The 26,875-nt window shown below is 44.5% G+C and overlaps 1 protein-coding gene across 5 annotated transcripts in view; it reads left to right on the top strand.

Moving 5' to 3' along the window:
- Positions 1-26,875, top strand: part of bsna (bassoon presynaptic cytomatrix protein a) — a 152,068-nt gene that overhangs the window by 54,845 nt on the left and 70,348 nt on the right. For 4 of the 5 annotated variants that reach the window (XM_085781384.1, XM_085781382.1, XM_085781383.1 and 1 more), the window contains one exon: positions 17,578-19,047. In XM_085781384.1, coding sequence (XP_085637510.1) covers positions 17,578-19,047 — 1,470 coding nt within the window. Of the gene's footprint in view, positions 1-16,624; positions 16,925-17,577; positions 19,048-26,875 lie in introns of those variants that run through there. The other variant, XM_085781387.1, reaches the window with a different exon arrangement.

Genomic DNA, 26,875 nt, shown 5'->3' with positions numbered 1-26,875 from the left:
AACTCAAACGCCCCATTTCCAAGGCTCCTTCAAACATGTCCTTGTTTCTCTGGGTAATGAGCATATCCCAAGATTCATCGCACACCGGTAATGAAACACTTTTAAATTTCAATCTTATGTTTCAGCTCAGTTCAACGGTAATGATGCATTTGTGACCTGACAAACTTCAAACCTCAAGTTGCTAGTATTGTCAGCGTCGCTATGCAAGGGAGCCACACTTTGCAACACAATGGTTAGGGCAAGAACATTTTGCATTTTGACCTGTCCGAAGGAAGCACCAACTTCTGAACAAGGCATCTTTCAAAGGATGAGTTGTCGTAAATGTCCTCTTCAGAAGGAATCGTCAGTTGAGACACAAACATCGAAGTTAAACAAGTTTCAAGCACTCTTGTTAAAGGATTTCTCAGTAAAGTGAGCACTGGAACCAGACTAATTATTCTTCAGTCCTTATGAAAACAGCTGCGGATAATATTAATATACACAATAATAATAATAATAATAATAATAATAATGCTGATGCAGTTTACAGGAATGACACTTTGGTAATTACCTCTTACATTCTTGGTAATGACATTATATATTTATCGCACTAATGACAGTTTCCCTCCAGAGGAACGGCGCCTCTCGCTCATGACGAACAAACACAATGACCGTTTGCTCCATAATGACGGACACGACCGCAGCGACCTGCGGTATTTTCATCAGCGCAGACGGAGTGTGATGATTATAACCCAGACGACACCTTGAGCTGGAATAAATACAGGGGCCGGTGTGAGCTCATCACTGCTCATTGTCTCCTGCTTTTCTTCCGCTGCTCAAACCTCTCTGTGATGTTTCAGAACAAATGAATCTAGGAAGTAGACAAGATGTGTTCACTTTATTTTATGTTACAGAAATTAGTTTCTTTCCAACATTAACCTGAAGCTAACATCAAGTGGATAAACAGTTCATAAAACAACAGACCTTGGTACTCCGTCAGTTTGTTTCGGTACAGTGGAAAAAATAAAACATAAAAAACATTAGATTTCTTTTAGGTTATGATCAACTTAACTTAACTAGGGAACATAAAACTGTGACTAGGGATGTCACGATTATAAATTTTCTTGGTACGATTATTGTCAGAGAAATAATCACGGTGTTACGATTATCACAATTATTATGCATTAATTAATTTCACAACACTATGAATGTGTAAAATCAAATATAGTCAAAATATAATTACATTACTCATTGTTTACACAAAATATTTCAAGTATCTATTAATATATGACCAATTCTTAATCCCCAGGGGAAATGTTTTAAGTATTCAGGTCATGAATTGTCATCTATACCAAATGTTTGCGTTTATTTTAATGGTTTTTTGTTTTGTTTTTTAATTAAAAAATGACACGCTAACATTTAAATTCCTACCAATTCAATGTTACATTAGTTAAATGGACCAGTATCTGTGCATTTACCTTTATTTTTGCGCACATCTGCCAATAAGGTTCCAACATCAAAGTTTTGTGAAAGTAACGGTATTTAGGAATCTTTACGATCAATTAATTGTGGAGTTTGATACCACGATTAATTGTGAAAACAAGTGATCGTGACATCCCTAACTGTGACCGTAAATCACACACACAAACTAACAAGGCAGCAGCTTCTTCTGCCTTGTTAGTATTGATGCTAAACAAACCCGTCTCAAGCTTTCAAACAAATCTTTATTGACAATTGTCAAGTTAGGATGGTCCACCGGGGCTGAGCCATACACACTCAGGTTGTCCAACTTCACACCACCGGTCTGTTCTCTGCAAACATTCACAGAAATTATTTTTTGTGTGCAACAACAGAAATGAATTGTTATTTCTTTTATTGTCAGCACATCTTACTTATAGTCTGCTGTAAGACATGCTGTAGATTTAAGGCTAAATGAGGAGGAGTCCTTACTAGTTGAATTTAAGCCAAACATTTACACTTCAGCAGCAGAGCTCTTTTGAACCACAGTGAACCATTTCTGGCTCAAACTCTCTCCCACAGTCAGTGAGTCTGAGAGTTAGTCGACCTAATGGGGCTGCAGAAACACTGGCTGAGGTGAAATCAGACGACAAACCAAAGAGCAGCCTCAGATCAGTTGTATTAGTCACAGAGCTGTCGGGAGAGTTTACTGTGATCGTCTGAATCCCGACTTGCAATTAAGTTGAGAATAATCACCCCTCAGACTTCACTGAGAAGAAGCTCAACCAAATATCGGCCTTCACTTTTTCAGTCTCCTCCTTCTCATTCCTTCTGTCGCACTCCTCCTTTCATCCACCTCTCCTCCTCCTCCCCTCCCCCCTCCCTCTCTACGGTAGAGGAAGCGGTCCGTCATGCTCGGCTGTCTGCGAACGAGCGGTGAAGCAAAAAGCTCTAGCGTCGGCATAAAACCTCTTGCGAGCAGCAGAAATCCTGTTTGAAAGCCTCCACTTGCTCTGACAGCTCAGTGGAGACACACACACACACACACACACACACACACATATCAAGGCCCACACACACTACATGCATGAGCAAATATAGTTGAGTGGAGACATGTGTGCATGTATATATGTAGGCAGCGACACAGTAAACGACTGGATGCACAGATACAGATTTATTTATGCTGATTCTCCCTGAGGTCTTCTTCGTCTTTCTCTTTTTCCTCTTCACGTCCACAGCCAATACGTCTTTGTTCTGCACTGACATAGAACAACTTGGTGAAGAGATTAACTGGGCGGTGATTAATTTGGTTAATTACTATCCCAGCAAAAAACAAGGAAGTGTGGCATCGTTCGATCCATCCTCTGCTTCAGTGTAGTGGTTTCTCTCTGCAGCCTGACTGGTCATATGAAACAGGAGGTGTTTGGCCTCTAAAGGTGAGCAGTAGGGCTGAGACGATATGCTTTTCTCCCGATTCGATTCTTCTACGATTTTTTGGATGCCGATTCGATTCAAATTGCGATTCTACGATATTGCAGATTTTCTCGATTTTTAGTCTGCATTTTTAACACCAGTGAAACAGTTGAATGATTATGATTGTCTACAGACTATTCCAGGAACCATATTTCCCCAAAAAATACACATCACATGTAAGTCAGTTTTTAAGATTTATTCAGCAGCAATATATATGTTTACTCTCTTTTCAAAAGCCTGGACTGCAAGAGGCAAAAATAAAAGAGTATAGAAAAAACAGGCTTCTGAAACCTTTCTGACAAAATGAGATATAGAGGTAAACTGCTACATTTTAACATTTATCTGCACACAAATACTGTAGGAGCCTATAAATTAACATACTCCATTATAAAGTGAACTTAAACCCTTTTCAAAACCTGGACTCTCTGTATGTAAAAAAAAAAGGCAAACAAATGCACATTGCACAATATTAAAAAAAAATTAAAAATCGTCAAAAAAAATATTGCGATACTTATGTGAATCGATTTTTTCTCCCACCCCTAGTGAGCAGTTTAAAATAAATGAATCTGATTAGAGGTCAGTGGAGGGAGGGAGGCACCTGGTCTGAGGTAAAAACAGAGAGACTTCACTTTGTTCTGAAAGGAAAATTTAAAAAAACTGAAATCTTCTACGTTGAACCAGATTAGTATAGATCCTCTGGCACTGCTTCATTATGAACTAGGAATATGTTTCTATATCAAATAGATAAAACTGTAAAACTAATCCACTTGACACATGCAAGCACCTTGGCAACAGACCCGTGTGTTGATTGGCTAAAACAACAACACCCACCTTTTTATAGTGGGATCAGATCACAGGTCGTCAGTGGAGATGAATTTCAAATCAGCTTTGAACAGACACTTAGAGCTGATCACTATGATCAATCACTGAAGACAGGTGATACCAGGGACAGCTCATTCACACAGACACATTCCTCATTTTTCAAAATCTGTGTTTTATTTCCTCTCCCTCCCTCAGAGCTCTTCTTTTTCTTCTTCTTCCTCTTCTTCTTTCTCTTCCTGCGCATCTAAATCCAAGGCCTTAATGGTCTTCACACCAAACACAGCTGTCACCATAGAAACCAGGTCAACTTTGGTGAGAGTCTGTGTGTGTGATGCCAGGTGATGCTGCATGTTTCCGTACCTGCGGCTCTGTGGACATGTTGGAACATCGAGGCGGTGAAACCTGCTGGGAGACACTGTGATGGTAACGACATCATCAGGGTCACCGGGGGACACACACACCGTGCACTAGGGGTGCAACGGTACAGGTAGCCCACGGTACGATATGTACCTCGGTTTTTGGCCACGGTTCTCGGTACGGTTTCGGTATGTGTTTTGTGCAGAGAACTTTTTTTTTCTCCCAAAATAATGTTTATAATTTATAATATTTCTAATACAGCTCTCCTCTCTCTCTATCTCTCACACACACACACACACACACACACACCTGAACTGTCAGTGAACAGCCCCTAGCTCCTCCCTCTGCACACTCCTTTAGTCTTTCATGATGAACACTCTGAAGCCACTTTCAAACAGAGATCGCGCTATATTGCCGTCATGGAAGACGTCACTATGCTGCAGCCACAGTCTCTCACTGGGAAAGAAGGAGTTAGTCTATTGTGTTTTTTTAAAACAGCCTTTCACCACCTCTCATCTCTGTCAATCAACTCCTGCTCGACCTCGGTCTCTCTATCGCGCGCGGACACGCGGGCACGCGGATACGCGACCACACACATGCAGTGTGCATGGACAGAGTTGTGCTGGAACTCTAATAAAAGCTAAATGTGCTAAATCGCGCTAATAACTAATTAAATTCCCCCGCGATTGCGATCAGCGACCGCTCATGCCGCCGCCTGTTTGTTTTCTTTTTTTTTTTTTCCCCTCTTCTGTGTGTGAGGCTGAGCTGCTGCACTTTCAGTTGCAGGGGGGAGTCACTGTGAGTGTGTGGAGGCTCAACAGTGATTGGACATCGACTCGCGGGGGCGGGCTTTCGCCTTAAACGGCCAGGCACACACATACACGGCACAGCTGCCTGTAAAGCAGGAAGAGCTGATGGAAGCTGAATCTGAAATACCGCGGTCCAAGAGCGTATTGCACCGTGCAGGCCGTACCGAACGGTTCGGTATTTTACCGAGAACCGTTGCATCCCTACCGTGCACACAAACACACACACACACACAAACACACAAGCAAAATCAGTAAGACAATTAGCACGTAAACGAAGCGTTGAGATGATTTTCCTTCTGTTTCCCCTCTGTGTCTTTGATCTGCTGTTTGTGTTTGTCACCGAAGAAGACTCCTTGTTTCCTCGTTTCATCGCCGTCAGTTCTCAGAAACGTATTATTTCCTGCTCCTGTTTCCAGAGATTCCTGAAAATCTGCATGAGAATCCAAACTAAACCACAGCTGCTGCATTTTCTCTATTTACTCATGACTGTGCAAATGCAAAATCACCATGGAACATGGTCTCAATACACTTTACAATAAAAACAAGTACAGTAATAACAAACAAATAATAAAAAAACAATAGAAAAATACCAGAGGAAAAGGATAAAACAGTTAAGAGTTTGTTTACAATAATAACAGACAATAAAACAATAGTAAAACACCACAGGAAAATGATAAAAATTAGTTAGTTTAATCCAAAGTAACGGGTAAGAATGTATGTTTTAAGACAGGACTTAAAAATTGCAGTGGATGTAGCGTCTCTGATGTGTTGTGGGAGGCCATTCCATAAGAAAGGAGCGCGGTGGGAGAAGGCCCTACCACCAGATGACTTTTTATTGATAGATGGAATGACCAGGAGGTTCGAACCCAGGGAACGAAGAGGATGTAACAGAGTGTAGGGAGTGAGGAATTCAGATAAATACAGAGGTACAAGTCCATTCAAGGCTTTATAGTTTAAAAGAAGAACTTTAAAATCAGCTCCAGCCTGAATGGGCAGCCGATGTAGTGATGCCAGGACAGGAGTTATATGACAAAATTTACTTGTTTTTGTTAAAAGTCTAGCGGCTGAATTCTGGACAAGCTGAGGACTCCTGGTAGTACAGATGGAGAGGCCGGAAAAAAGGAGTTTAATGAGTGTGGGGATGTTGTGTCCTGCACGGACACAGTGGTGGGTGAGGACGTGTCTTTGACTCACCTGTCCAGGTGAGTCTCTCTCTCTGATGTGTGCTGCAGAAATTGGAGGGAGGGAGTTGGGGAAGTTATTTGTCTTCATGTATGGTGAACTCAGGTCTGCTCCAGTGAGGTGGGAGGAAGAGGGGGAGGAAACTGGAGGAGGGCGAGGGCTCTCTCTCTCCGTATGCATAAACCATGAGAACAGAGGCTCCAGCCAGGCGAGAGAGAGAGAGAGGAGCCCCGGGGCGAGCAACACGCACCTGGATACACACACTCTCTGCACATACGCACTAACACACACACACACACACACACACACACTTTGAAAAATAAACATGGCGGCATCAGTCTACATGCACAGTGCAGTCAGCTCACATACTGTACACACACACACACACATCCACATCATTAGTGTAGTTGCAGGCCAAGGAGTTCAAGAGCAGGAATTTCTAATGATTTTCTTTAAATGATTAATGGAGCTTCACTGACAGAGAGAGAGAGGGAGAGAGAAAGAAAGAGAGAGAAAGAGAGAGAGAGATGTGTTGGTCTGATTCAGTCTTATTATAACAGATGTTGTATGTCGGCTTTTTAATTCTTACTTCGTACAGTCGATGTAACCGGAGCTCTTCTTTGCTGAACTTCTTGGCTTCTGTTTCTGACTTAGTTTCCATGTTTATTTGAGACTGTTTACGAGGACGAGTAAAATACAAGATGAGACCTCACCTTTAGGTGCGGCACGGTGCTGAAGGTTCTGAGTTCGATCCCCAGGTCTGGGGCCGTCTTGTGTGGAGTTTACATGTTCTCTCTGTGGGAGTTTCTCCTCCCACAGTCCAGTGTCACTGATCCTTCACACACATGCAGACACCACTGATGTCTACTTTTATCACACACACACACACACACACACACACCGGAGGGAAGATTAGTGGGAGATAAAAAAAAGAAAAAGACAAGAGGTATCAGGAGGGGGAGTCCGACCTGCTGCTGTCCCTGTGATAACACTGAGGTGAAACGTCTCGTCCTCACTCTAACAGCTCTGTTAGTTGGCACCGCCTGACTGCTTCCTGTTGGACAGACGCCTTATCTCCGTGTGTCTCTTGAAGACAACCATGTCCTCATCATCAAAGAAATCTAATCTACGCAGAAAATTAAAATGCTACATCAGTTAAGCAAACTCAGTTAGGTGAGTGTGTGAGGAACAGGTGAAAACTGTTCTCATGTCTCCAACAAAACCAACCTGGTGTGTCAGTGGAGGATGTTAACTATCTATCTATCTATCTATCTATCTATCTATCTATCTATCTATCTATCTATCTATCTATCTATCTATCTATCTATCTATCTATCTATCTATCTATCTATCTATCTATCTATCTATCTATCTATTCAATTTCATGACAAGACAGTGCTTATATTGCCAAAGCATATAACAATAATATAATATTAATAAAAAATAAACAGATGAATAAGTGACAGTCAATGACAGAACATAAACAATAACAATTATTATGTCCGTCCGTCTGGCTGTCTCCTCTCTCTCAAACTGCTGAGGCAGATTTTACTTACTACAGAAACGAGCATCATTACTCGATTGTAATCAATACAATCGACCATTTGGAGTTATTCACTGAGGGGAGGCACTGAGTGAATGGTAGAGGTGTGTGTGTGTGTGTGTGTGTGTGTGTGTGTGTATAGATGACGGGTAGAATAGACAGAACGATGTGTGTTTGTGTGAGAGACTGTGGACTGAGATGGTGAGATACAAACAGGATTTATGAAGCTGGGATGCACTTGGTAACGTGTGTGTGTGTGTGTGTGTGTGTTTAGCCTCAGAAGTGAGTGAGAGGTGAGTGTGTTTTATGACTTTCTCCTAGCCAGCAGCATGCCGATGGTAATCACACTGAGATAGACCTTTGTGTGTGTGTGTGTGTGTGTGTGTGCGTGTGTGTGTGCGTGCTGTTCATTTATCAGGGCAGAGCACAGAACGACCTGTCAGCTGCAGAGCTGTGTCTTCAGATGTTACGTTACAAGGTTCATCTCTTTTGTAGACGTGGACAGTTTTCTACATACAGGTGCAGAGAGGATTATGGGAAATTAGCAACTCCATTGGTGTGTCCCAAATCGCGCACTTCTGCACTTACACTTAATATTTTGAGTGCATAAGTGCGTTCACACTGAGCAGTGCGCGAAAATGTAGTGCGCTGTGCGCACTCAATTGGCGCACTCAAACGGCCAGAAAATTGAGTGTGGATCGATGCATACTTTCCACACTTAACGGCCGCCATCTTGGTGACGTAGCGGAAACACGTCACTACTTTTCAAACGGCGGCGGTTGCTTTCAGCAGCGACGGAGCTGACACCGGCGTAAATGTCTTTAAAAAACACTCATAACAGCACAACAACAACACTAACACAATAAAACACAACTTAATAGCTCGTTTTGATCGGCAAAAAGTGCTGTCAAGTGTCGGCGATAGGGCTCTAACGGCCGGTTGCTATGGTTGCAATCAGAATTTAAAAAATAGAAGAAGCAGCTGTCGAGTCATTTCCGGTAAGTGCGCAGCAGCAGTGTTTGATTTGAGACGGTACTAACCTGTCGAAATTTGAGTGCAGTGCACTGCTTTACAGTACACTGTAAAGCAGTGCACTAAGAGAAGTGTGCGATTTGAGACACAGCACATGGTAGAGGAACCAGGTTTGATGTACAGTGGCCCAGACAGGTCAACACAAGGCAAAAACTACATCAGAAATGCAAAGTGAGACAAAATGAAGTGCATACTGGTCCATCTATATACAATATAAAACACAGTCACATAGCAACATCAATCCATTACCTAGCAACAACACTAACTGTAAGTCTCAAACCCTCCCTGTAAAATGAATGAAGGTCTGGGAGTACTGGTGGATCAGTGGTTAGGGTGCGTACTGTTTTCACCATGTTCCATGTTACAGAGCGACTTACATCACTGCTGAATGGACTGACTCTATATTTGTGTTGAGCCCTCATGTGTCGTGTTGACCCATCTGGACGACCGTAACATGTCACAGGTTCAAACCTCTAGAAACCAAGAGCACGGTGAACATGAACAGATGTTTTCTTCTTCAGATGACTGATCCAGTGCCGACATTTTTGTTCTACAAATTTATCATGATGCGTTCAGTGTCATTAAATCCTTAGCGTCTAATATTTCAACGTGGTCTGATTCTGTCAGAGACTGAAGTTTTTCATCCTGACGATCAGTAGTTACCTCACAGGTGATGGCAGCATCTGAAAGAAAGACACCTTTTTTTTTTGGAGTCCCCCCCCCCCCCCAGGTATAAACACTGGATCGATGTTGGAGTAGATGGAGGTTAGCGTTAGCCGTATAGCTGGTCAAGGTTGTGTTTAGGGAACAGTGAATGCATCATGTAGACAACTGTCCTCATGAGATGTGTAGGAGCAGAGCATGCGTGTGTGTTTCCATAATTAGCTGCATGATCTCGTGTCCTCATCATGGGACCAGTTCCTGGAACCTCCTCTGTCTGTGGAGTATTGATCAGCGCCTCAGTGATCGGCCATGACAGCGAGGGGGGCCGACGGCTGTCACTCTGCATCAGAGGCCCCGCCCACTGACTCACGCACAGCTGACAGTGTGTGTGTGTGTGTGTGTGTGTGTGTGTAAGTGTAAGTGTAAGGCCCAATCCCATTTCTCTTTTTTACCCCTACCCCTTCCCCTACCCCTTGCCCCTCGCCCCTTGAAACGGAGCTACAAGGGGTAGGGGTAGAAAGTCAACCCCTCCGAATTGGGACACCCCTTCAACAGTCACATACGTCATCACGTAGTGTCACTGGCTTTTACGTAAGCTGATGCGGCGAGCTTTTGCCAGAAATCAAATAGCGTGTAGCATATAACTTAATAAAATAAGATAAAACTTAATGCAGACTGATCGGTTCATTGTAAAACATTTATTTACTGATGTAAATGTGGTGATTTCTGTACACAGAGCCCAGAGGCAGCGCTGCCTGCTCCTCTGTCTGATACACACATGAAGCTTCACTTTTCATTCAAATAAACTAATGCTACTGCCACAATTGTCAGATTTCATCAATGAGATCAACATTTAAATGCTAAAAAGAATGTAAAATGCTGGTGGTAAACCTCTAAAAACCCGCGGATAAGTTAATTAACGACCGCCTTCTCTCCCGGCGGGACCGGGACGAGGACGTAATTTGGCCGGCGGAGCAGCTCTGCAGACCGGCTGCTGTCTCTGTGAGGAGCCGCTCCTCCTGGAGCTTCACTTCTCCGAAAAATCGTCGGAGCAAACTTCTAACCAGCCGTCATTTGGATAAACTAACCACACATTTGGGACCTAAACAGTTACTTTCTCGCAAGAAAAAATATTAAAACTTAATAAAGTGACGTTATAACAGCGCTACAGCAAGAAATATAACAACTTTTCGTTTTACAGCCACCGCTGCCGGCTGCCGCAAGATGCATTCTGGGAAACTTTTCATACCCCTCCGTTTGGAGTGTGCCTCTGAAAAATCTCCGTTTGGAGGGGTATGTAGCCCTACCACTTCCCCCTACCCCTCTGTCCTTACGGAATTGGGACACCCCTACCCCTACACGTGAACGCGCAAAACGGAGGGGTAGGGGTAAGTGGTAGGGCCAAGGGGTGAAATGGGATTGGGCCTAAGTGTGTGCACTACATCTGTGCAGCAGTTGTTTTACACAGATGTTCATGTTTTTTATTCATCCAGCCAATTATTCATTCTGATTCGTCTGTGAACTTCGTTCTGCTGTGACAGTGACATCATCAGGATGAACTGCATTTACAATTTGAGAAAACCTTATGAGACGAACAAGTTTTTATTGTGATCAATGGTTTGTGTGTCTGTAGACACCAGGGGCCCTAGTTTCGTCGACCAGGTGAAGTCTAGCATCAGCGCAGCTTCGCCACGCCAACGGGGTGTGGCCCAGGTCCATTTCGCAAGTTTGCTGGGCCGCGCAGTCAGACTTAGACTAGCGCAACCCCTCCCCTCGTCCCTCCCACCGGCGCAAACGGTGAAGAGGGAGGAGAGAGGGCGGGAGGGAGACAGGAGGAGGAGAGAAAGGCGTGGAGTGGGTTTGACACAGCCGAGTCAGATCTTCACCAATCAAAGGAGCTCCTCTCCTCACCTTTAACTGCGCGGCGGGTGATGCGCGCTGCAAGTTTGTCATTTTATACTTGGACATGGACGGAAGAAACAGCGACGCCAGAGGCCGAACCTCTCCCAGGAGGAAACAGCTGTTTTGGTCCGGAGGTCCGAGCTCAGAGTGGACGAATAATGAGTTTACTAATATACTTAACCAGGTTTGATCTGATACACTGAGAACCCCTGCCCAATCTAAGAAACAACTAATACACTAATAAAGAAACTCACATTTATTCAAACCCTATGTAAGCAAGATGACAGGTGTACACTAATCACAACATAAACACAGACCATGTGGATTAAATCAGCGTAAAGGACTCGCGCTCTCTCTCTCCCTCCCTCTCTCTCTCTCTCTCTGTCCTCCTCTCTCTCTCTCTCTCTCTCTGTCCGTCTCTTTTTTTCTCTTTTTTTTCTGTGATGAGATGCTGAGTATACTGTAGTAGGCTATATACTGACTATCTGATACCGAGGCTGTTGTGGTGGACTAAGAGAGATGAAGATTTGTGTTTTGTTTTTCATTACGGCAGCGTGATGCGGTCGCTCTCCGCTAATGAATTAATAAGTAAATAAATAAATAAATAAAGGGGATCATCACAACGTGTGGTATCTCAACAGGGCAGCGACATGCAGTCATCCACCCTCAGTCCTGCTTTTGGGACATCCACAGCTGCTTTTCAGTGCCAGTTCGTCCCTGCTGTGTTAATTCAGGTGGAGTTTCCATTGCGCGTGCCACAGCCTTTGATCTCTGCTTTGATCTGACGTCAGATGTGACGGGACAATCTATATAGATATAAATTCACGTGTTGATTCCGTTAGTTGCATTAAATAGTGGTTATTGTGGATATGTATTGCATTGAAATGTGCCTGGAACTGTGGAGATCTGCCTGTGAGGTCTTGGTGACGTGTGTGCACTGCAGGTCAGTCAGCCAAACTTCCACTGCACCTGCTGCGCTTCGCTCTGCGCTGAGAATAGACCTGGTTGGAGGTGGCGAGCTTTCAGCGCAACCTCGGCGGGACATTTTCGGACAAAACTTCCACTGCACCAAGCTGAATCTGTGACGCCTCCCCCTGCTGCGCGGCCACGCCTATCTCAGCGCAGCGCGATCTGCCAATCTTCCAATCTGACTTTGCGCTAGGCTGCGCTGGTCGAAACTTGCATTAGACCGGCTGCGCTACCTTGCGCCACCTGCGCTGCGCCAGCAAACTAGGGCCCCAGATGTTATTCTATTTTTGGTAAAATAATTATTTTATTTTATTTATTGTAATGATTATTATAATTAGATGTTAAACTGAAGTCATCTGTTGTGCTGCGATAGATGAAACACAACTTTATAAACTGGAATTGCTGATATTCTTCTTTTATTAAAATGTTCATTACATGTCAAGCACGTTTTAATTAATGTAACTCATACAGTGACTATGTGCACTCTCAGCTTTATCAGCTCAGTATTTTATTACATTTATATACAAAATATCTTTACTGTTAATTTATTTAGTGAATTTAGAGTGTGAAGGTCATTCAGATAACTCTGTCTAGTGTCTTTAACATGTGCCCAGATGTTGAAGCAGCTTGTTGCTGTTCAATTTTATTATTGATTATCACATGTTCATGTTTTTATGATTAAATCTAAACCTTTGTTCTCTCCTTAAGCTGAGAAATATCAAATATCATCTGACCCGAAACAGTTTACAACAAAAAGATAAAATACATTGAACAGATGAAAATATTAGAGTCAACCCATATAATGAAATATCTAGTTTCAGTACAGTACAATATAGTAGTATAACATAATACAGCAGAGTTATACTTTGTAAAGCTCTGTCATGTGTTAGATATATTTTCTCCATAAATAAAAGTCATTCGACCTGAGAATCACATGTTAGATCTTCTTTCGCTCTCTCAGTCCCTATTACTCCACATTAATCTGACCCCTGCCCTCATGCTGCATTGATGTAAACACACTCACAGTGAGTTTATTTTTTCTCCCCCATCGCTCCCACCCACCCCCTCTGCCCTGACACACTGCACCATGTTGATAGACGGATCTATTAAAAGCTGTGTATACACGTCCCTGCATATGGATTCTACAGGAGCCTGATGTGAGTGTGAAATGGACTGTGTGTGTGTGTGTGGGAGAGTGTGTATACATATAGAGTGTATTCAGTTCAGATCACAAACAGTTTAATTTGCCCTACATTACATGACACGTTTGCAGCTGCGCAGCCAATCACAGCGAACTCTTCAGTTGATTCCAGCTCACATTATACCTGTTTGTAGATTGTACCTGTACCTGGTAATAGACTGTGCCCTTACCTGTTTAGGGACCGTACCTGTTCCTCCTCATACACAGAGTTAGCGCAGAATAGCTGCTGTTTCTCCACATGTTCTCCAGATGTGAAGTTTCACCTTGACTGTCTTCTGCAGCAGCTGCACAGACTCAGGTTCTGATGCTTTAATACAACAAAAGGAAGAAGCGGGTTCAGTTTCCTGTGACTACTGATGAAACTGTTGTCTGTGTTTCGATTGAAGGTCAACAGACGACTGAAAATCCAGTTTTATTTTAATACAAAACAATGAGTGAAATAATAAACACCATGACTCTTATGTAGTAGTATTAGACAGACATTTTTTTGTATTTTATGTACATATATATTTATCTTATATTTATTTTTTATAACCCACTTTATGTTCTCTTCTTCGGGGGTTTGAGCTGCGCCATGTTGGATTCTACTTGCCATATTTGGAGAGGTGTGGCCGTTAGCCGGCCGAGGGCCCGCCCACTGGCCTCGAAACAGCGGTCTCTGGACCTGTCACTCAACGTTTCCGCACCCTAATTGGCCAGAATTTTAAACCTAATAACAGTAAAACGGTAGAGTTTTTAAAAAATTCACCCCCCTCAGAGTTTGTGCGGGGGTAGAAACTATCGATTGAGACCAAACAAATAAAATGTACCAGGCTGTAAATAAGTTTTTTTAAGCTGTAAAGTCGGCTATTTTAACATGGGGCTCAATTGGAGTTGCTCCCTTCTGGAGCCAGCCCCCAGAGGAAGCCGAGGGGATTGCAGTTTTTTGAACGCGGAAGTGAGCTTCACTTCTCAGACCGACAACTGCCCCCTTGGTTATCATAGAACAAGACTTTGCTGCACAAATGAAAAGAGAGGCCACAGTGTGTGGGTCTGCTGGACTCTCTGGGTTACAGAGTGTTTGACTGTGCAGGAGTGAGTTCATTACAACTGAACAACACACAAACCGCTGACTGTTAGTGATTCATAGTTTGAAGTGTGTGAATGTGCAAATTTTATCCGTCCACACCTGTTCACTGCTCCGACTGTTGGGAGACTGCGACATGAATATTTCATGCTGACAGCTGGACACTGTGTGTGTGTGTGTGTGACTGGGTTTACATCCATGTCACAGTTTGCCTGCGACAGCCACAGGAAGCAGTTGAGGTGTCTGTTGAGGCCTTTTTTCTTTTCCCTGACAACAGAACATTTCAAAGGTTAGTGTGTGTGAGTGTGTGTGCGTGTAACAGAGTTTTGGTGTTGATTCCACTTCCACGGTGACAGCCAATCATATTTATCTTTATTCAGTATCACGGACGCTCACTGGTTAGCAGGGCTCTCCTCAGCACATAAATATGGGCTGTGACGTAAACACAGTGCCAGTATGCGAGGATTGAGCCCATGGTAGGTTTGTTAGGCTACACGAAGCACAGCGTTATAGCCTACTGAAACTGTGTAAACAATGTAATGTAATAATGCAGTTATCATGATATTATGTTCAGGAAGCTGGCAACAGTTTTACATGTAACTAAATGTGTTACAGAGGGTTTATTTTGTTTAATGTTTATAACTAGCGACCTTAGCTCGCAGGCTAAGCTAACTTGCTAGATAAAGCTGTGCCGAACAAGTGCTGTGCTTGACCATGAGCTGACCAGTCATTTCCGTATCATTGTCCAGGTACATGTGTTTTGTTTATATATTTATTTTTAATTAATGATGTACACAAATAAGGCCAGTATGCGAGGATTGAGCCCATGCTGTGCCGAACGAGTGCTGTGCTTTGAAGTTAAGAGAGTGTCGGTCCTTCTTGCAACTAACAACACAACGCAAACAACTGTTACACGCGCGCATACGTTTCTTTGTGGGTGGACAAGTTAAAGCAGAAGTAAGCGATCCATTCTGTTGGCCACGGTTTTTTTTGTGTGTGTGTTTGTTTCCGACTCCTGCTGTGACACAATTATGACGAATGTCGATCTACAGTGATGTGAAAGTCTCATTAAACTCTGATACAGGTCACATGTCGTCACAGGTCTGTTCAGACTTTCAGAGTTCATAACATCAGATCTGTATCTGGTTCAGATCCACATGTGGAAGTGGCTCAACCCTGATATGTGCTGTTCATATTGTCATTGAACATCAGATCTGGGTCACACAGGAAGGGGAAAAACTAGATCCAGGTCACATGGTCCTCTGTGTGAACTGAGCCTCTGAGTTTAGTTTGGATGGAGTGAAGCATCCTCACCTGTCGGGCTGCAGCTCAGGTGAGAGAGCTGCTGCTTTAAAGCAAAGTGAACCAGAAGCGGATTTTGCTGCTGTTGATTAATCCTGACATGATGAGAGCTGAGGAGTCGTCTGGATTAAAAAACTGCTGACTCCTTTCCCTCCGCTGTTCGCTCCATCTCTCGCTCTGCTCCCTCGTTTCTTCAAGTCTCTCTCAAGACGCCGTTTTTAAAGCAGCAGGAGAGACAGGGACTCATTAAATCAGATCTCTCTCTCTCTCTCTTTCTCTCTTCATCTCTCTCTCGCCATCTTCATCAGATGTAATTATGGCAGCACAACGTGGGCGGAGCCTGCGCAGCAAAATTATACTTTCAAATCTCCTTCCACTTCAGCCGGTCAGGGAACGAGACCTACATTCTCAACCATCAGAGAGGGAGGAGAGAAACGAAGGGAAAGATGGAAAACATGAAAGAGGCAGTAAAAAAAAATGAGGGAATGTGGAGGAGAGGAAGAGGGAGGGAGGAGAGGAAAGAGGGCTACAAAGAGAATATGTTAAGGAGGAGAGGAGGATGTCAGGCTGTAGCCGCTGAGTTAACACAACACAGGATCAGTAATGCTGTCAAGCTCCAAAATGCCAGACAGCAAAGCAGCAAAGCATGCTGGGACGGCGCTGAGGGAGGAAGTGCTTAGTTAGGCTACGTGACTGATGCTCGTCTTTATTCCCTCAGCTCCACATCCTCCCCAACAACTTGTCCCGTAGCACCTTGCAAAAAAAAAATCAGACAGCGAGGAAGGGGGGCGGGGGGTTTAGTGCCTAGCAGGCGGGGTGATACAGTACATTGCGCATTGCATTATGGGTAAGGAAGGGGATGGAGAAAAAGACTGGAAACGTGCAGAGATTTACTAGCTTAGCCGCGGCTGCAGAGGAGCTAAAATAGCAGCAGTGATGGCAGCTGGGTCGCAGTGAGGAGGGGACGGACGGGACGAGAGCAGGCTGACACACACACACACGTACACGCACGTAGACAGACGCGGTGTGTGTGTGTGTTTTGCAGTCGAGAGAAATTAGAGAGCCAGGCAGGGTCCGGACACAAGGGAGTATCAGTTCTCATCTGTTGGAGGAAGAGAAGAAGAGAGGAGGACAGAAGAAGAGGAGTATGAGGAGGAGGAGGAAGGGTGATGTTTGAGTTTTATTTTTAGATACTGGAGGGTGTCGAGCGATTTCACTTCATTTGACTGTGTGTGTCTCTCATGATGTCTGTTTGTGTTTCTGCTTCTGCCTGCACTTGATTTCTGTGTGTGTGTGTGTATGTCAGGTTGTGGTTTCGCTGCAGTCAATTTGTGGTTGATTTACTTCTCTCCCTCCGTCTCTGGTTGATTGCAACTATTCTCTCTGACCACGTTTTTACTTTGCAGCGTCTCTAAAATCTGCAGCTTTTTATGGATGGATGGATGGATGGATGGATGGATGGATGGATGGATGGATGGATGGATGGATGGATGGATGGATGGATGGATGGATGGATGGATGGATGGAAGGATGAATGAATGAATGAATCCTCTCTGAGTCAGCAGTGATATTTAAACGAGTCAGTAGCGATTAGCTTGTATCAGTGTTTTCTATTAGTCCTGTCTCTCATCCTTTAGACTTTTTTTCATCACTCAATGAACTGAACTCTTTCAGTCTCAAACCAGCTGAGCCTGGTTTAAACTCCAGTGGAGACCTCGGCGAAAATGTCTGTCTGAAGTTTTAAAAATTGAAAGTGTGCAAAGTGGATTCTCAGACATTAAATTAATGTGAGACGTTTCTGTTCTCATCTGTTCTGCAGGTGCAGGAGTGGCTGTGTCTCAACTGTCAGATGCAGAGAGCTCTTGGCATTGATATGACCACGCCTCGCTCCAAGAGCCAGCAGCAGATTCACTCTCCGTCACATCAAGCCAAGCCCATCGTCCAGCCAACGCAGCCGTCACAGCCAAGGCAGCCAACGCAACCAACGCAGCCAACGCAGCCAACGCAACCAACGCAACCAACGCAGCCAACGCAGCCAATGCAGCCAAGGCAGTCAACGCAACCAACGCAGCCCAAACCGCAGACGCAGACTCCGGCCACCCAGCGACAGCAGCAGCCTCAGTCTCAGCCTCAGTCTTATGGACAGACGCAGCCGTTCCCTCAGTCTCAGCCCTTCACTCAACCTCAGGCCTCCCCAGGCTTACAGAGACACCCAGGCCCTGGAGGCCCCCAGACTCACACAGGGCCCTCTCAGCAGGGCATGAGATCTGACCCTTACTCCCAGAGAGGCCCAGGGGCTCCAGGAGCCATCAGCGGCCCCGCAGGAGGCCCCAACCAGCCTGGTGGTCCACGGATTCCCCACCCTGGCGCTGTGCCCCTCCCTGGGTTGACCAAGGCCCCCTCCCAGCCCGATCTGGGTCGTGGTTCTCCAATGCATCAGTCAATGGCGCGACACCATGACCAGACCAGAAGTGCTGGCTCCTCGCCGGCCCACAGACCTCAGAGTCAGGCCCCGCCCCCTGCCCAGGACGGCCTGACCAAGCTGTTCGGCTTTGGAGCATCACTGCTTAATCAGGCCAGCACCCTCATCAGCGTGGACCCTCTCCCCACGGCCTCCACCCAGCCCAGCCCGGCCCGAGGGAAGGTGGTGTTCAGCAACGCTGGCCCTGAAAACAGGCAACAGCAACAAGGGGCCGCTGGCGCCAAGCCCTTTGGGATGGGAGGTCCTCATGCTCCAGCTCAGATGGGGGGTCCTCACGCTCCAGCTCAGATGGGGGGTCCTCACGCTCCAGCTCAGATGGGAGGTCCTCACGCTCCAGCTCAGATGGGAGGTCCTCACGCTCCAGCTCAGATGGGGGGTCCTCACGCTCCAAGCCAAATGGGAGGCCCCTATCCACCAAGCCAAATGGGGGGTCCTCATGGGCCAGGCCAAATGGGAGGCCCCCAGATGGGTGGGCTCCACGCACCGACTCAGAAACAACAGCAGCAGCAGATCACACCCCATCAGCAGCAGTCGCCCGCACATCATCAGAAAGGGCAGCAGCAGGGGCAACAACCACTGCACCCACAGGGGCAACAACAGACACCCACTTACCTGCAGAAGGAGCCGCAGAAGCAGGAGCCGGTGGCCCCGCGCCCAGAGCCTGCGAAGCCAAAAGTGAACTGTCCCCTCTGCAAGACAGAGCTGAACATCGGCAGCTCGGAGCCACCCAACTACAACACCTGCACACAGTGTCACAGCCAGGTGTGCAACCTGTGTGGCTTCAACCCCACACCTCACCTGGTGGAGGTAAGAGCAGCGTCACACACACATGCACTGTTGCTCTCTCTCTCTCTCTCTCTCTCTCTCTCTCTCTCTCTCTCTCTCTCTCTCTCTCTCGCTCCTTCTGAACACATCACCAATGGAAACTCCTACAGTTACAAGGTGTAGTTCCCCTGTACTGTACTGTCTTCAATACAAGTCATGAATTGAGCCCCACTCAGACAATGGTACACATTCATTAGTTCAGAAGCTGAAGCCGACGAAACTGGCAAAGAAAACCAAGTTATGTAGCGGTACAGACAGTACTTAACAATCCAACAACAAGCTGGCGAGTTCAGCGTCTTGCATCCTGCCTATTGTCTAAGCTCTGGCTAAAAAGTGAAAGCCAGTTGAGGATTTACCATTGTCCTGTCCTTTACACTCTCTTCTTCTCTTCCTCTGACAATGTTTTCTTTGGTCTCTTTGGCGCCTCTGCCATGACGGACATATTGGATATTGTGAACCTGCTAGCTTCTTAAAGAAAGGCGAGAGGTGGTGATGTTGGTGTTTTGCCATTATACCTTTTACAAGTCAATGCAATGTCATTTTATTAGTTACATAGTGTTGCTTTAATGCTGCAGCAGTGACTGTGTGGAGTCTGTGGACACTCACTTGAATTGTTGAACGAGCTCTGTCGGCTCCTCCCCTCCTTGTTATCTTGCTGCTGATGAAGTTCACTGCCAAAGACGGAGGTGTCCTGATGGGCGTCAATGGGTGGGATCAATGTGTGAAGGGTGTTAACCTGTAGGAGAGGGGCTAAATCTGCTTAATGACAGTGACGAAGCCTCATCTTTTCATAATCACCCCCAAGTCCTGGAAAAGCTGGAGAACCTATAAAATTATTGGCCCATTCTCCAGTTATGAAAATCATAGTGCCTACCAAAAAACCTAGCGAGTGTTTTCAGTATTGGCCCACGAGCACATCACGTCTAATGGCCAAGACAAACCTCAAGTCTTCAAGGAGACAGAGGGACAGGGAGAGAGAGAGAGACAGATGAAGACAAATATTCAGAGCTGGAACGTGATCAAGATACAGAAATGGATGTCAGAAAGAAAGCATGAAAGATAGGAGGACAGGAAAGAAGGGAGTGAAGGTGAGATATACAGAGCAAGGAAACGGACAGAAAGGAAGGAGGACGGTGTCTGTACAGAGGAAAGGAGGAAGTCAGTGAAAGACGGAAGAAGGAAAGGAAAGAACAGGAGGAGGAAGAATGGAAGGATGGGGGAGCAAAGGGGAGGAGGAAAGAGCAGGAGGAAAGGAAAGGAAGGAAAGGAAGAAGGAAGGAAACGCAGAAGGAGAAAGAATAAAAGCAAGTAAAGAAGGGGGGCGGGAGGGAAGGGACCAGCAAGAAAGAGGAAGAAAGGATTAAAGAGCAGGAGGAAGAATGGTGAAAAGAAAGTGATGGAAGAATAGAGTAAGAGTGAGAGGCTGCATGTCAGTCGTCAGATGAACGACTCGAAGTGAATTCACTTTGAGGCAGCGTGATGCCTTCAGGGCCCCGGGGGAGTGCAGTTGTTCATAGTACTGTACTGTAGTGTACTGTCAGTGCCAAGAGACAGACCTGGAGATAATATACAGGGTTATATATATAACCACTGCACACACACACACACACACACACACACACGAGTGAAAACATTATTTAGACCGTGACAAATTGACATTAAAACTATCACACACATGCAGATCAAAAGACATATTGTGTAAAAGAGATAGAGAGAGTGTGTGTGTGTGTGTGTGTGTGTGTGCGTGTGTGCGTGCGTGAGTGTGTGTGTAATATGGGTTAAGGCCTGCAGCTCTCAAGAACAAATGAATGAAACAGAAAGAGAAGATGGCCAGAAAGAAGAGAGGAGGAAGGGGAGAGTCAGAGAGATTAAAAACTGAATCTAATGAGCAGCATCTTTGTTTAATACAGCAAACAACTATAACAACGGTTCGAGTCCCGCGTCGGACGGCCCTATCCTGCATATCATTCACCCATCTCTGCCTCCCATTTCCTGTCACACTCTCAACCTATCGAATAAAGGCATGAAAAGCCAAAAAATGCTGTCAAGAATTCCGTTTTTGAGGTAAAATTCTGATATGTATTTGTCAAACATCATCTACCATGACTCTAAGATTTTGTACATTTGTTTCACAAAGACCATCTGCTGTGTTGATGTGTTATCATCATTACCCTTGTTGGGTCTTGAATCCACATCCTTTGACACCAAGAACCAGCTCCTAACTCACTGAGCTAATTTGCTGGAAGTCAAACCTGGTCCGTGGCTTATCAAGAAAGATTTCAAAAATGGTCAAAATGTCAAAAATTCTGTTATTTAAACGAATCTGATAATATATAAATTGCATCTCGACAGCATGGAAATGTTGGTGATTTGTTTTTAACGATAAGTGTTTTGCTTCACAAGAGAAAATCTGATGTTTAAAAATGCCACTCTTAGATTGACTGCAGTTGTTCCCATGAGAGCAGAATTCAAAATGTTGAATGAAATGAAATAGGAAGCTAACCTACCCTCGATGTAGCTAGCTTGAACCAAAATAAACCGTCTTTGCTTGAACCCTCCGCTTTGACCGATCTCGTCCCGTTACCGGCATTTGACTGCTCAAGATGCCTTACCAGAGAGTTTTGTCAGCTCTGAGACGAAGATCGGTGCGTTTAGAGTTGCTGAAGAGTTTCTCTGATGACTTTAGGTGGAGGCAGGCTAACACTACCTATACACTACGGGCTCTCCCTCGTTACTGCACGCACAGTCGAAATGATGGTGTCTATCTGCTTGTCATGGACTCGGGAGTGAGGCAAGACGCGTAAAAAAAAAATGTTGGCGTATAGGTGATGACGAGGAGCTCCGTGAGGTTATGATGGATGACGAGATGTTCAGGGGAAACAGGCGAAGCAAAAAAGAGAAAGTTAAGAGTGGATGAAGCTCAGGAGCCAAAGTAACAGATGGAGAGAGAGAGAGAGAAAGAGAGAGAGAGAGAGAGAGAGAGAAGCAGCATCACATGACACACACACAGGCAGTAAATGGAGCAGTAGGAAGAAGAAGTAGAGAGGGTGAGGGGGGAGAGTGTTTCTGCTAAGTCATTACTAAAACTAAACATGTTCACATTTATTTACATTAATACATTTTTATCATTCATCAAAAAAAAAGAAAAAACAAAGAAAAAGATAGAGGTGCTACAAGAAATGCATTATTAGCATGTTAACTTCAGGATCATGGCAGTGTCTGACTACACCTCAAACTCCCAGCTGATCCAAACACGGCCTGTGTGGAACAGAGATTTAGATACCAGCTCACCCAGCTGTCAGTCAAAGAGCCCCTGCCCTCCAGGACAGACAAGGTTTAAAGAGAGACCAGAACAGTCTGTGATGGAGAGGTAAAGAGGGTGGGGTTTACTTTCCTGACATATCAATAATTCAGCAAAGTTTTTCAAAAAAATGTATAAATAGCAGGAAAGATGAAATATGTAAAGGGGGAGGCAGTTTCTCCTGGAACAGAGAAGTCACAAGTCTCATGCTTTATCCTCTCCTCTACTTAAAGGGATATTCCGGTGAAAGTTTAACCCATGGTCTAACACACCGTGACACCGAGTAAGACCCCCTCTCGAAAGATAAAGTATAGCGACCGCAAACTTCTCTAGTTGTCACAACTTCAGCAAAGACAGCACGATCATAGCCAAAAATAATGCTCAGAACAGCACCAAATAAAACTTCAGCAACAGTGCAACTAGTATCCAAGCACATAGCCTAAAACTAGGGATGAAACACCTGCTAGGTTTGCCTGAAAAGAGACGAAAACAAAACTCACCCACTCTCCTCCAGTCGCTTGGCGCTTGCTCGTTGTGCGAAAGCCCTGATGAGTCGATTACCGAATGCATCAGTGTTCCTATCTGTCTTTCCTCTCTGTTTCTAACAATAAATTAGCAAGTGTTGACAGGAAAATGAACAGAGTTGAGTTGCTCAAACTATCACAGTCAGCAAAGCTGCTGCATTTTTGGAACTAAGCGTTACTGGACTCCTTACTTTTCTACTGCACTCGGTAATCGACTTCGTCAGGCTTCCCCACAACGAGCAAGGGACTGGAGGACAGTGGGTGCGTTTTGTTTTTGTCTCTTTTCAGACAAAACTAGCAGGTGTTTGATGCCTCGTATTATGTGCTTGGACACTCTCTGTACTGTTGCTGAAGTTTGGTGCTGTTCTGAGCATTATTTGTGGCCATGAGTGGCTTTTAAAATTTTTTAAAAAACACTTTATTTGTAATTTTCAGTTAACATATAAAACAATCATATTCTCTGTATTATGAGTGGCTTTTTTGGTGGTGGTTGGTTGGTGGAGGAATAGACAGCAGTGTAGTGCTATCGTGCGGTCTTTGCTGAAGTTGCTACAACTAGAGAAGCTCAATGTCTTTTATTTAACCAGGTAAAAAACTAATTGAGATTTAAAACCTCTTTTCCAAGAGTGACCTGGAAAGCTAGCGGTTGGCAAACTTGATCTCTCGAGGGGGGGTCTTACTCGGTGTCACGGTGTGTTAGACCATGGGTTAAACGTATGCCGTAATATCCCTTTAACTCCTGCCCTTTCAAAGTTCTGTCATCCATTCTTCTTCTTCGTCTTCTTCTCTTCCCAGTATCATGTTTTCTTTGTTTTTTGGTTTCGGTTTTTACATAAATCAAATAGAGCTGTAGAGGTGGAGAAAGGTGTTGTGTGTGTGTGTGTTTTCAAAATTGAGTCCATATCTATATTTGATGCCTTAGCTCAAGATTGAGCCTGAACACATGAAACAGAATAACTCAGCATCTGGTGATGAAAAAAACCTGCATATGAAGGTCTGAATGATGACACATCATGACACACACACACACACACACACACACACACACACACACACACACTGTATCAGCAGGTGTTAGTGAATGAGTGAATGAGGCCATCTCTCTGTCCAGTCTGTCACTCAGACTCTCACAGCTGCCATCATTGCTGTCAACAATTATTAGGATTACTGCACCAGGTGTGTGTGTGTGTGTGTGTCGAGGGGAATGATCATAATTGAAATATCTGGTCTCCAGGTTTGCTATACCTTGTTTACCTGTTTATTTACCTGTACCTGTGTTATGTTTGTCTCTGAGTGTGTATATTAGTTTAGTCGACTATAAGCTACAACCCTTTAACTTCACGCTTTACAACATTTACATTAACTATTCTAACAGTTATTGTCCTTATTATTAAAATTATAATTATTATTATTGTTTATGCATCATTTACAGGCAACTCTGTGATTGTTGCTATGGTAAACAATAACATTTTGTTGTGGCAGTAGGACTTAGTACTCTGCGTCAGGCTAACGACACAGTCAGACACTTAATGAGCTTCTCTGTGTGACTTTAATTATGTGTGTACATGTGTGTGGACCGGTGGTGGTGGGGGGGGGGGTTCACAAGGGCTAATGAAGTGGAGGGTTGGATTCTGTTTATTTATGCAACCCCAACCTCACCTTTTCTTCCCTCTGTCCTCTCATTTCTCCCCATTCACTACTTGTTCATTCCTGAACATGAGGGATTACAATCTGGGGGTGGGGGGAGTTGAGGTACTTAGTAGAAAATTTGTGAGACTTTCAGTGAACGACAGACAAACCAGTGTGTGCAGCTGTGATCAACATATTACAGCAGAATAATACCAAGGAAAAGCTGTAGAGGAACACACACACACACACACGCACACGTCAGGCAGATTACATACACTTTGTTCACACATGCACATTACGATGCTCAGTACGATGTGTTAGTCACCTAATGGCTCTAATTACACTCAATTTTACACACACACACACACACACACACACACACACACACACATGTCACATGCTTGCGTTGATCGATTGACTGGATTCTAGGGACTGAGAATAAAGCCTCAGCGGGAGCCTGATGATGAGAAGCAGTAAAAGCTCTATCAGAGTTTGAGGTGTGTTAGGAACAAGGAGGGAGGAGTTAAGGGAAGGTAACAAGGACACGGTGACTCATGGTTCTGGATTTAGAAAGAAGTTGGAGCAGAAATAGAGGACAAGCCGCAGCAGAGACAAGCTCCTAATGGACGGACGCTTCGCTGCTGCACTTCAGGACGTCTCACCACAATTAATAATACAACAACTCGCCTTCCTCCTCCTCCTCCTCCTCCTCCTCCTCCTCCTCCTCCTCCTCCTCCTCCTCCTCCTCCTTCTCCTTCTCTCCTCGCTGCTTGTCCACTTGCTACCTCTTCTTTTCATCTCCTCTTGTTCTTCATCCTCTCCCTCCCACCCTGATTTTCCCAAGCGGGACTCGAACCATAACGGTGTCCTGATCATGGTCTTCCCCTGAGTATAACTACGTCACCTTGTCGTCTTCTCTTTCTCTGTCCTTTATTGCAACCTCTTGTTTTGTCTTTCCACATCTCATAACCCGTCTTCCTTTGTCCTCGTGTCCTCATAGCTGAACCTTGTCCACCTCCGTCCTCTCTCTCTCTCTCCCTCCCTCTGTCTCTCGGAGCTCGTCACTTATTCAGCAGCTCCGCTCACTTTTTAAAGAATTCATACAAAATGCATTTCGAAACCTGCGACTCAGGAACTTCTGCTCAAGTTGTTGCTCTTTTTTTCCTCTCATCACATCACTGAAATACTGAAATAAAAACGCAGCTGTGAAAGGCTGAGAAGAGCTGAGGACTCTGAGCCTGTGAAGATGTGTTTGTTTAGATTGTATTAATTTTCACCGTCAGTTTTCAAGTATAATCACAGTCATAATGTATTAAGATATAACAAACATTTAATGCAAATCCTCTGGTGTGATAATATTCTGTATCATTTTCATTTTCCAGATGTGTTAGCAGTTAGCATGTTTTAGTCGTTTATTTCTACATCAGATAAAAGCAGAAGTAGAAACACCAGATAAATGATACTGACCCTGATGTAGTTAGTTAGTTAGTGTAAATTACCACAGAATACCTTAAGGCCTGTCTGAGCAAGTTTCTCTTTAATATAAAACAGAAACAGTGACGTCACTGATCCACCGGCTCCATGAGAGACTTAGCTGGTTCAGATTAGAAACAACTTTAATATTTTAATATTTCCTCAACATTTTCCCTTCATATTAGTTTAATGACCTAAAACAAGTTTCTCTGTCCTGAATCCATCATGTCCATTCATCATCAAACTTCTTTTTGGAAAACTTGCATCTCTCAAAGTGGTTGTAATGTTGTGGATGATTGACGAGTTATGCCACACTTTCCAACCGTCCGTCACTCTTTCACCTTTGTCTCTGACTTGTGTCAGTGTTTCCATGGTGACGTCTGTTCGCTGCATCTCGCGCTAACTCAGCCTCTCGGTCAGTTCTTTAAATACCTGCAGATGACGTGTACTAAGGCGGAGTGCTTGGTTTGTCTCACTGGCTTTATTCAGGCGGGAGGAGACAGTGTCCCTTTTTCTTACTGATGAAAAACTGATTCAGACACTCAACGATCTTAAAGTTAACTTTAGTCACACACACGCACACACTTTGATTCACCTCACATTGCCCCTTTCTCTGTCGTCTCAACCTCCACCTCCCAGCCTGTTATCTATCTTCACCTCCACCCTTCACCTTTTTCATCCCTCTCTTCCCTCTCCTCCTCATCCCTCTTTTCTCCTTCATCTGTCTCCTCCTTTTCCTCATTCCTCTCCTCCTCATCTCTCTATTCCTCTTCTTCATCTCTATTTTCCTCTTCCTCTTTCCTCCTCTAAATCCTCAGCCCCTTTTCCTCTTCCTTCTTTTTAACCTTCCCTTACCTACCCTAATCTTTCCTTTCCTCTTCAT

The sequence above is a fragment of the Trachurus japonicus genome, chromosome 7 (assembly GCF_045865225.1).
Source record: "Trachurus japonicus isolate A0001 chromosome 7, Traja_1.0".
Lineage (NCBI taxonomy): Eukaryota > Metazoa > Chordata > Actinopteri > Carangiformes > Carangidae > Trachurus > Trachurus japonicus.
This window is presented reverse-complemented; position numbering and strand designations above follow the sequence as displayed.